The sequence below is a fragment of the Cyrtonyx montezumae genome, unplaced genomic scaffold (genome assembly GCF_038088225.1).
Source record: "Cyrtonyx montezumae isolate F1298 unplaced genomic scaffold, pur_monq_1.0 scaffold_8, whole genome shotgun sequence".
NCBI lineage: Eukaryota > Metazoa > Chordata > Aves > Galliformes > Odontophoridae > Cyrtonyx > Cyrtonyx montezumae.
The window spans coordinates 3366137-3378223 of NW_027072089.1; the positions used below are offsets into that span (position 1 = coordinate 3366137).

The window sequence follows — 12087 nt, forward strand, 5'->3', positions numbered from 1 at the left end:
AATATGAACATCAGTGACCACGAGAAGAGGAAATGCAGGAAGTACGTAGTTTATGACATAAAATAGAACATATAGAAAAAAATAGAAACTCATACTGATTGGAACAGATCTCCAGATAGCCTGTCATCAGAAGTTTTACTTCTTACAGCATTACTTCTTTTTAATATCTTACCACGTTTGAGGAGTGTTAGAAATTTCAGAGGTGAATTACTGAAAACTGTGTTGATAACTGTCAAGGATAGTGATCCTTCAAACATACTGAACCTTTGACTTACTTTTCTTCTTCAATTTGAAGTCAAGCTGGATTATTTCAGTGGAGCTGGCAATTGGCCCAGAAGAAGGAATCAGCTACCTTACAGACAAGGGTGCAAATGTAAGTCTGTTTCTGTTTTCTTCTTCCTGTTACTCACTTAACAACTGTGACTTGTTGTGACTTGAACTTCACACAAAGGTGAATGACAAATCTGACGTTCAAGTTAAACTTTGAGTTGGGAAATTCAACACATGTAGCTGTTCTTCAGATGTTAACTCATAATTTGGGATGGAAAAGAAACAGTTGGGTTAAGTAGAGAGACGGTGTCAGCCTTAGCCACTCCATTTGTTATCTTCTGTACCTGCTGAAGTGCTCATGTAAAGTTTGAAGTATTAATGGTGACTTTAACAAGAAAAGTACGGATTATTCTGAATTATTCCCCCTTTCCTAGAGAGAATGTCTAAATAAGAAACTTGGTTAATAAATATTTAGTGTTTGTGACATCATTATTGGCTCATTTGTTTTAATTTGTGCTCTTAACAGTTTTTTTATTGCATGATGTTGACCATTGTTTGCATTATGATGTAAGGAAGCTAGTTTGGGCATGTCCTCCAGGAAAATGTATGTGACCTTTACAGTCATTATACAAGTTGAGCATATGTCCAACTTCTGTTAAAATTGTTCAAAAGTAGTGACAATATTTAGAGAGCAGAATTCTGTAACCAGCTTAAAATGTGTCCTTCACAACAGTCTGATATACATAACCATACTCTCAGTGCAGATACTGTGTGGGTATCTGTTTCAGTTTTCAGTTTTGACCTCCAAGAAGTTATATCTGCGTTTCTTTAGCATCTGCATAGAGTTACTCAACAGTGACCTCTGGAGACAGACTTGGTACTTGATTTCATATGTAAATACGAAATAACAAATTTGAAAATCCCTATGTTTATAGAAAGAGAGACAGACTTTCAAAAGCATCATTCAGAGGTCAAAACTGACATATGCTTCAGGAGTAAAACCAAACTATTTTGCTTTAATTATGATATTTGTCCATTGTCTTCCTGCAGCCAACTCACCTTGCAGATTTTAATCAAGTACAAACTATTCAGTATTCAAACAGTGAAGACAAGGACAGAAAAGGGATGTTGCAACTGAAGATAGCTGGTGCACCTGAGGTATGATATTTGACACTTATAATAAACTCAATTTCTTTGGTATTCCTTCAGTAAAAAAGTTAAATTTGTATACTCTTAATTACAATACTCTCTTTGAATGTTGTGCTCATGTCTGGACTTTTAGCATTGTTCTGTTATTTTTTCTTCTGTCAGCCTAATTGACAGATGTATTGTCCTAAAAGTATACCTCATGTTTCCATATGCAAGTTTAACTGAGGGCAGCCTAACTACTACATGTGTGTGCAAGGATTTCAGTTATTGTTAAACTCTCTTTCTCCTCCTGTAGCTACAGCCATTGCTTTACTTTTTAATTTTTGTATCTCAGGTACTCTGTATCGTTGTTTGATTTTTCTTGTACTTTAAGGAGTCAGGGTAATTAATTGGGAGCATTAGTTATACTCTTAAAAGTAATTGCATGCTTTAGGTTTTATTTGAAAATACTAGTTCTTAGGCACATCTTAATGGTAGCGTACATATGTGTATGGTGCTGTGTACTGAAGAGGAAACTGAGCAAATTCCCTTTTATGAAAAGGTAAAATATGAAAGAAGCAAAATCTGTTTCCCTCATGCTACATGGAAGAAGAGTTGGAAGTGAAATCAAATCACTGATTGTGATAGAGAAGTTTTGAGGGCAAGTCGGCAAATTTGTGAAGAGGATGAATATTTTATTTTTAGAAGGGCATATAACAGCAAAAAACGGTTTTAAACTGTAAGAGGGGAGATTTAGACTAGATATCAGGAGGAAATTCTTTACTGCAAGGATGGTGAGACACTGAAACAGGTTGCTCAGTGAGGTTGTGCTCTATCGTCTTTGAGAAGTCTTGGAGAATGGGAAAGGTGACTGAAGACTGGAGGGATAGTCACCGTCACTCCAGTCTTGAGAAAGGGCAAGAAGGAGCATGGAGGAAACTGCAGGCCAGTCAGCCTCAACTCTGTCCCTGGAAAGGTGATGCAACAGCTTGTTCTGGATGCCATCTCGTGGCAATTGGAAGAGGAGAAGGTAATCAAGAATAGTCAGCCTGACTTCACCAGGAGGAGGTTGTGCTCAACCAACGTAGTAGCCTTTGTGATATCATTTCTGGCTGGGTGAATATGGGGAGAGCAGTAGATGTAGTCTGCCTTGATTTCAGCAAGGCATTTTATACTGTCTCCCCTAGCATCATTATAACAAAGCTGAGGAAGTGTGGAATAGATGAATGGAAGGTGAGATGGGTTGAGATCTGGCTGACTGGCAGAGCTCAGAGGGTTGTGATCAGCAGCGCAGAGTCCGGTTGGAGGCCTGTACATAGCAGTGTTCCTCAGGGGTCAGTGCTGGGTCTGATCTTGTTCGGTATCTTCATCAGTGACCTTGATGAGAGGATAGAGTCCACTCTTAGCAGATTTGCTGATGATACAAAGCAGGGAGTAATGACTGACACACCAGATGGCTGTGCTGCCATTCAGCGAGACCTGGACAGGCTGGAGAGCTGGGCAGAAAGGAACCAGATGAGGTTTAACAAGAGAGAGTGTAGAGTCTTGCACCTAGGGAGGAATAACTGCATGCAGCAGTACCAGTTGTGGGATGACCTGCTTGAGAGGAGCTCTGAGGAGAAGGACCTGGGTGTCCTGGTGGATGACAGGCTGGATATGAGCCAGCACTGTGCCCTGGTGGCCAAGAAGGCCAGTGGGATCCTGGGGTACATTAAAAGGAGCATGACCAGCAGGTCAAGGGAAGTGACCTTCCTGCTTTACTCTCTGCCCTGGCCTCACCTGGAGTACTGTGTCCAGTTCTGGGCTCCCCAGTACAAATTAGACAGGGATCTCCTTGAAAGAGTTCAGCGGAGAGCTACAAAGATTATAAAGTTCACTATAAGGGAAGGCTGAGAGACCTGGGTCTGCTAGACCTTGAGAAAAGAAGACTCAGGGGGCATCTGATCCATGTCTATAAATATCTAAGGTACGAGAGGCAAAGGGACAAGGCCAGACTCTTCAGTTGTGTGTGGTGATAGGACAAGGGGAAATGGCCACAAACTGAAGCAAAGAAGTTCTGTACAAGTGCGTGTAAGAACTTCTTCACAGTGCAGTGATGGAGCACTGGCACAGGCTGCCCAGAGACTCCTTCTCTGGAGATTTTAAGACCCACCTGGATGCCTACCTGTGCAGCCTGGGCTAGGGAGCTGATTTGGCAGTGGGGTTGGACTGGATGATTTCTAGAGGTCCCTTCCAACCCCTACAATTCTGTGATTTTGTTGTGAATGCCCCCTCCCTGGAAGCATTCAAGGCCAGGCTGAATGGAGCTGTGAGCAACCTGGTCTAGAGTGAGGTGTCCCTGCCTATAGCAAGGGGGTTTAGAACTAGATGATTTTAAAGGTCCCTTCCAACCCAAACCGTTCAATTATTCCAGTACATCGTTATTAATATTTTTCCTGTATGCCTCACCTCTTCCACTTCTCTTTTGTTTCTTCTAAATTTCAGTTTATTTTGAAATTGGGGTTATGTCTTAGGGTGAAGAATGAATTGCTGCAAAAGGGTAGGGAAAGAAGATAACATCTTAGGCATGAGTGTCCAACATTTTGACTTGACTGGCCACTTTGAGTGAAGAGTTGTTGTCTTGGGCCGCATATACATACTTTGCTCTGAAAGTAGTGCCACCTGTTTATTTTCATGGGAACTACAACTGATGCAAAGAGCACAAGAACACTATTTGTTAGTGCAAATTCTCAGCTACAGAGTACACTTTGTCAACACAACCATCACTGTAAGCTATGCATTTTCACCAGCAATGAACAGGAGCCTGCATTTACCACTTCCTGACGGGGGGTTGTGGTGAGGAGGGGGTGGGCCTCTTCTCCCTGATAAATAATGACAGGACGAGAGGGAATGGCCACAAGTTGTGCCGGGGAAGATTTAGATTAGACCTGAGGAAGCATTTCTTTTCTGAAAGAGTGGTCAGGCACTGGAATGGCCTGCCTAGGGAGGTGGTTGAGGCACCATCCCTAGCGCTGTTCAAGAAGCGTTTAGATGAGGTGCTAAAGGATTTAATTTAGTAGTTGGGTAGAGATAGTGATAGGAGGATGGTTGGACTAGATGATCTTATAGGTCCTTTCCAACCTTATGAACTTATGAACTTATGAACTTGTAGAAATCTGCACCAACAGAGGTGTTTCACAGTCTGTCGCTGCTGAAACCCACCAGGCAATGCCTCTCTGTGCTCACATCCACTATTTGGTCCCTGTAAATGTTCACAAGTGTCAGTGAATATCAGTGGGTGATGTTTATTTCACACGAAGGAATTCAGTGATGCACCTTTGCTTCTTGCACGCTTCCAGTGTCAGGTGCTATTTAGTCAGACTGCCCCTCTGCTGCCATCTATCACACTGCAGCAAATACAATGGAGTATTGGTGGGAAGATTCAGCCTCTGCTGCAATACCCAACATCTGCGTCAGACATCACGAACCAGCATTGTACAACAGGAGGCATTACTTTTGGAGCAGCCCTCGTAGATGATACAGTGTAGTTAATATATAAGTGACAAAACATTTAAATTGTTGATATTGTTGTTTAAACGTTTAGAAAAAAAGAGATCAAAGACATAAAATGAGCCAGGTGTTTGACCTGGTTTGTGTGAAATTAATACATCAGTGATTATTCGATCAGTTCAGTGGAAGTGATTGCAATTCTCAGTGAGGTCTCAAGGGGTTCATGAGAGATTTTTGATCATACTTAATCCTGTTGTACTTCATCCTTGACAGTTATTCACAGATGTGCATACTATTATAGGAGTGATGATATGAATAAGGTGTGGTTGTAAAGCAAAGGATATTTTTCTCTAGTAAGTTAGGGCTTAGGAAGATCTGCTGAAGGGACACGATCGCTTCAGTGTTGAGTATCTGATTGCAGCTGTGTGCACTGCATTTGAAAATTTGCAGGTCATGTATTTACACTGTCTGAAAACGGAGTCACAAAAATTGATTTTTTTTTTTTGTAATCTTGAAACCTATTCTCAAATTCCTTTACCAAAATGGAAAGCAAGTCTGTATTTTTCCCAGTGTTCGCGGGTCTATGTTTAGCTGGTGTGTCAGAACGCATACAGCTATTGTCCATCACTGGAGTCAGCACTGCACAGCACTCCTCCCTGTCCCCTGGTTTCACTTGAAGCAGTGTTAATAGCACACTGACTGTGTGGTTGTTGCTGAGTATGCCCTAAGATATCTTATTCTGTGGAATAAACAGTTGCTACAGAATTGTCATGATTATGGTCTTAAAGTCATGATGATAAGCAGTGATGGATTGAAAGATTGCCTAGCAAGCCACTTAGTAGACCCTTATCAATCTTACTGTTGGGTGGAAGGTTAATAAATCAGCTGTGCTACACATAAAATAAAACAAGAATCTGGTAATTCTTTGCTCACTCACATTTTTCTGTTTGCTGTTTGTGAGTGTATGTAAAGTTCTGATGCAATGACACAGCTGTTCTGCTCAGTGTTTGCAACTACAATAATACCTCTTTGTTTGGTGCCTTATTTTTTTCCTTCTTCAGCCTCTGACAGTGACAGCACCATCCTTAACCATTGCAGAGAACATGGCTGACCTGATAGATGGATATTGCCGGCTGGTGAATGGAGCCACGCAATCTTTTATTATCAGGCCACAGAAAGGTAAGAAGGTGTTTCATTCTGGTGTTGACTGTGCTCTGTTCTACTGAAAGATTGTATTGCACTTGAACAGAAGATGCAAGGTAGGTTCAAAATCACCACTTGGAGACTGTTGCATTACAAGAAGGAAAGGATGTGTTTTTGCTAAGTTAAACACTGACTGTCAGTATCAATCCATTGAAAGTAAAAGACACTCTTAACAGGGACTTGTTATCTTTAAATGATACCCCAGTATTCATGTGCACATTCAGGAGATGTTGCTTAGAATGTATTCAGGTAAGACTAGTTATAAAGTTGGAAAATGTTTGAAAATTGTATTCCCAGGTAATCAAAATCTCTCTCTTTATTATGTAAACTTTGAGAGAATTCCCGTGAGCCTTTCTCATGAAAAAAAGAACTAAAGCAAAGCATGGATTTTATACAGTTGATGGGTAGTTGTTTTTTATAGCAGACTGCAAGCTGGAAGCAGTGAGGTCAGGGTTACAGCTACAGCTAGATGCAGAGAGATAATTTAATTGCATTACAGTTATTTTTTTCTAATTTCAGCTAATTTTAATTATATATCCACTCAAAGCCCCTTAAAATGGGAACTTCTGTCCTTTTGTACCTACCCTTGCTTACAGAAATTCACCCAACATTTCTGATTTCTAAAACAATAAACTATTCCCTTCCCTGTTTTTCTCACAAGAATATACATAAAGCCATTTTAGAAGCACTGCAGTCTGAACTTAAGTTTTTTTTATAGCCACATTTTTGCTTTTTAGTGCCACTGTTTTTCCCTGATCTCTACTTGGTTTGGTTGTTAAATTGAGTTGTGTTATTGACATAGTTCATGTCTTTCAAAATTCCATGTTTAGCATCTGGCCTGTGTATGGCTCTGAAGTTTGCCTGTAATCTTCTGTTGTCAAACCAAAAAAAAAAAAAAAAACAGGAATAAAAAAAAAGCAAAACCTTGATAGTTTAGTAATGATGAATTGTGATTTTAGGGTGCTGGACATTTTAATAACACTTCAGGATTATTATTACAGTTATTCTTAAATTCATGCATTTGTTTCTTCTGAAAAAGTGTGCAACTAACTGGTAGCTTTGTTGGAATTTGCATTAGTCATGTAACTTTGTCTCCATACAAACTCTTTTTCAACACAAATTCCACCCTTCTAGCTACCACTGCAAGCAATTCAGTGATGATGAACCATTGGCACCAAAACTGAACACTAAAAGGATAAGCTAGCGCCAGTAATTATGGCAGTTTATCTTTCTCCCAGGACAGAAGTTAGCATTGCTTATTTCGTTTATTTTTTACCTCTGAGAGATCACCTTTTATGCCTGTTTTTATCTGAGAAATACTCACCTTTTCTTACTTTTTCTGAAGAGTCGTGATTTGGGGTTTCTTAGAATCTTCATTATTCGCTCTCAAAACTTTTCTTCCAGTACCACCAGTGGACTGGCAGTTTGTCAGCATTGACCACAATAGACGGTGTCCAATTCTTGTCACATTTGTGTTGGTGGTGTTTCAGAAATACTGTCCATTTAGTTTCTGCTTTATTGCAATTATCATAGAATCAATATCTGACTGTCTACTTGGGAATCATCTCCAGCAGCCAAAATAGGAACGTTGTTCCCTGTGGCTGGTCAGAGCTTTGTCTTGCATACATCAATCAGGTGTTGGTCATGAACAGCTCTGCATTCTTCTTCCTTCTCCCCAGGACTGCCTCACTGTCTGCCTCTCCTCCCACATCAACCAGGAGGGTAAGGGGCCAGATCTCTACTCAGAGCATTACTCTGCTGCTAATGAGAATAAAATCAGTCATGTTTTCTGCAGGCAAAGGACAAGAAAAATGATCGGAAATAGTGGGGGTTTAGTTACCCAGAAACCATGTGTGCTACCTCTTTTTTTTTTTAACCAATCTGGAAACAAGCCTTCATTTAACTTGTCTTAGAGTCTCTATTCCCTCCCTTCTCATCATTTCCTTGCCCCAGTTCATAGTCATTTACAGTTGTCTACACCTGTATTGCACTGGACATATCTTCTTTAACCTTTGCAGAATCATATAAAGCTCTGGGTTGGGAGGGACCTTAAAGATCATCCAGTTCTAACCCCCTGCCATGGGCAGGGGCACCTCCACTAGTTCACTTTGGCCAAAGAACATCCAGCTTGATCTTGAACACATCTGTGGATGGGACATCCACAGCTTCTCTGTGCAGCCTGTTCCAGCGCTTCATCACGCTCACAGAAAAGAACTTCTTCCTTATATCTCATCTCAATCTTCCTTCTTTTAGTTTAAAGCCATTACACCTTGTCTTATCACTATACTCTGTGATAAAGAGTCCCTTTATGCCTTTCCTGTAGACTCACTTCAGATACTGTAGGGCCACTAGAAAATCTTCCTTGGAGCCTTCTCTTTTCCAGGCTGAACAACCCCAACTCTCTCAGCCTGTCTCCGTAATAAAGATAGCCCATCTCTCTGATCTCATGGCCCTCTTCTAGACCTGTCTGCTCCAACAGGTCCGTAACACGGTGGGGTCTCCACAGCTGACTGCAGTACTACAGCAGCTGACATTACATGCACACTGCCTTTCTCCTATTCCATCGGAGTTCCTCATTCTGGCATCACCAGAATTATTTTCTGTGTTTAGAGCAGTTAGTCTATCACTTATGGCTTGCCCATTTTAGAGCTACTGGTTCTTCCTGTTGTCTGCTGTACTTTGCTTTTTAATGTCCCTGCTTTCTGTGGCTGAAGTTGAAAATGCAACAGCTTTCTGAATGGCAAGTAGTCGTGAGAACATAACTTTGCTAACAGACTGCTAATTAAATCACAAACTCCAGAGTCTTATGAATTGCTTGTTAATCTCCGATCAATCCTGTATCCCTACATGTTATTACTTGTTAGCTATGTAATACCACCTCTATTCACATTCTTCTTATCATAAAATTCCTAAATGGGTTTCTTGCCAAGTGGAATCAAGATTTTGTTGTGAAAGAGATGCTAAGATACGATTCTTGCATTATTTTTCACACCAGGGGGATACTGTTCAATAAGTGAAGTTGGGAGTTGCAAAAGCAGAGTGGGAGATATGTTTCAAGAAATGTAATATTGCCCTGGAAAGTTAGATTTTATATCTACAGATCCTTTTTGATATGTAGCAAATTACTTCAGCTCACACTACCAGTTGTTGCCTGTATTCTATTTCCCACTTTTTTGAGGGGTTGGAGTCTCTTTACAGGAGAGAGGAACAATCTTATCTGCAGCTGAGTTCTCTGAACAAAGCATTCAGGTCCTGCTGTGTTACACATTGTTTCTCAAGTCCTTGAATATGATACTGATATGTTCCACAGACACAAAAGAGGAAATTAAAAATTCTGTCTTTAGAAGAAACTCGTGAATAGCATGTAATTAATATGCAAGTGAACTACCTTTTCAATATCAAGGGTAGAAAGTTTGAGTAGCAATTTGTTAATTGTACTCCAGTTAACTTGAGTTAAAAATATCAAATGATTAAGCTGACTTTGCAATTCAATACAGTTCTTTGAACACAGAGGGTCTGTGTTTGTATCATTTCCTAAGCCTTTAAAAACAATATACTGCAGGTCTGTCATATCAGTAACACCTGATTCACCAGCAGCACTGCCAAATGTAGGAAGGGGGTTGGAGTAACCAGCAACATCGTAACTTGATGCGGGCTGGGCACAGGATGCTGTCCTAGACTGACAGCTGATGGAAGTATCAGTTGATAGAGATAACACTTAAGCTTCTGAATCTTATTCCTAACCTTAGAGAGGAGTGCACAGTGCTGGGCAGGACTCTTACGCCTGTTCTACAAGTGTGATGTCATTTGTCTGGTTCCATTCAGTGTGGATGCCTCTCATGCCCATCCTAGGCTCTGTTTTTTGGATAACTCTTTTATCTCCAATCCTTATGGTGCCACCTTCAAGCTCCTGCTCTTGTACTTGTCACTGCACAGTACCTTTATGAATCTTTGACTCTTCTTCCTTTTCCAGAGGTTATCATTTCCTCTTTACATTTTACAATACTTTCTTGTCTTGTCCTGCCTCATGCTTCTTGTATAACCTTGCTGTCCTTCTTCCACCCTCTGGTTCCAAGGTGCTTGCTCAGATACTTTGCCAAGCTACTATACCATCTCCAAAAATCACAGCTCTTTATTTCCCTTCTTTATTGTATCTTCCTTCTCAACAACCCCATCTGACCCTGAGGTGCAGCTCTCTTTTCCTTTCTGCACTTTATCGTGGACCCTCCTGCCCTTCTGCATCTTTAATTTAAATTGAGCCTGACTCTTTTTGCTCCAATCTCTGAACTCACTAACTTTGTAGCTGGTTATGGGGGATATGCACTTGTTTTTTAGGGAGGGAGGAACACATGCAGCCCAAGTCCACACAAGAGCAGGGAAGAGATGGGGCATTTTTGGTTACTCCCTGGAAAATATGCGTGTACATTTAGGCCAGTGCAATGGGCAGAGGAAGAGCATATCCTGTTTTCAGAAACTTAAACACAGGATCAAGACAAACTAGAACTTGCATGGTGCTGTGTAAAAAGTCTGCATCATCATTTTCTAAAAGCACATCTCTTCCATTTTCTCTCAGGTCACTTATATCAGTGCTGCAGTGATTTGGAGGAAGGTGCTTGTTTTAGTTACCCTCTTTCTCTCCTTCCCTGCATACTTCAATCTCTTTAAAATTGCCGGTGCTCTACTAAAGGATTAGTAACTTCCCCCATCCTCCTTCTCCATACATCTCATGAAGTGTCTCATGAAAGAGAGATGAGACAAAATGTCTCATTGTTTACATCCAAGCTTTTGTGCACAGGGATGTTATCAAAGAAAGATTGGCAGAGGATTTGAAGACAGTTTATAAGATGGCAACTTCATCTCTGGCTTCTGGTCATTACTGTTGTATAATTTCAACCAAGTGTGAAACTACATACATTAATGATTTATATTAGTATGGAATTCTAGTTGATATCAGTTTTTTTATGTGTGTATGTAGTATATTCATATATATATTTATGTACTGTATTTATGTGAGTACTGTATATACGCTTAGCTCGACTAAGAAATGAGAGAAGTATATATCAGTAGAGAGATGACATTTCTGTCACGCCTTTTGCAGGTGATTTATCAAGAGTTCTTTATTGTGAATAAAAAATACTCTCATATCCTGTATACAATATTATTCAGATAAGACTGCAAAATACAAAGTGCAAAATACAAAATGTATACTTGGCTAGTTGGAAGTTGTGTTGATGTGCTGCTGTTGATATGAGTGTTGAATGGTCTTTTGAGTCAATGCAATTTCCCTGGGAGGTTGTGATGATTATTATTTCAGCCTTGTACATATTGGACATTGAGAGAGGTCATTTGGAAGGTAATAAAATTTTAATTCTGTTTTCTTCTTTTTTACACAGAAGGTGAAAGAGCTTTACCATCAATACCAAAGTGAGTGTAATACTTCCTTTTTATATACATGTAGATGTTTTGAAAAATAGTTTTAAGTTACATTCTGCACTTTTTATATATGCTTAATTCTTACTGTTGCTTTTGGATTCTAGGACAGATAGCAGGCAGACACTTGGAACCATGGGGCATAAATGAGTGACAGCAGCATTTAACTATAAAGATACCACAAATTAAAATTTGGGGGAAGAAAATGCATAGTGCATTGATTATATTTGACAGTAATGAAAGTAAGGTGTTTTGAAGAAGTTTGACTGGGAGCGAGGCTATTTATTTTGAGTCCATGAGTAAACTTATCTATAGGAACAATGCATAAGTCTTTGTATTGTCACTTCAGCCTCTCGGTAGGTCAGTCTATAGTGTTTGTTCTCCTATTTGTCTGCTTTACTATTTATGCATATATTTACGCAGAAATTCTCTTCAGTGGGTAAATCTTTTATGTCACTTTTTTTCAAATTGTATTTCCATAATGGGGTCACTCAGAGTTGGAATCTCTAGGTTCAAGTGTAATAAAGGGTGTAGTGTTCATAGAGCAAAAAATTTGTAATTTTTTTT

General features: G+C 39.9%; 1 protein-coding gene across 4 annotated transcripts in view; it reads left to right on the forward strand.

Moving 5' to 3' along the window:
- PTK2 (protein tyrosine kinase 2) overlaps positions 1-12087 on the forward strand; it is a 183092-nt gene that overhangs the window by 111345 nt on the left and 59660 nt on the right. For all 4 annotated transcript variants that reach the window (XM_065753630.1, XM_065753628.1, XM_065753629.1 and 1 more), the window contains 4 exons: positions 296-373; positions 1321-1428; positions 5949-6066; positions 11484-11514. In XM_065753630.1, the coding sequence (XP_065609702.1) occupies positions 296-373; positions 1321-1428; positions 5949-6066; positions 11484-11514 (335 nt within the window). The remainder of the gene's footprint in view (positions 1-295; positions 374-1320; positions 1429-5948; positions 6067-11483; positions 11515-12087) is intronic.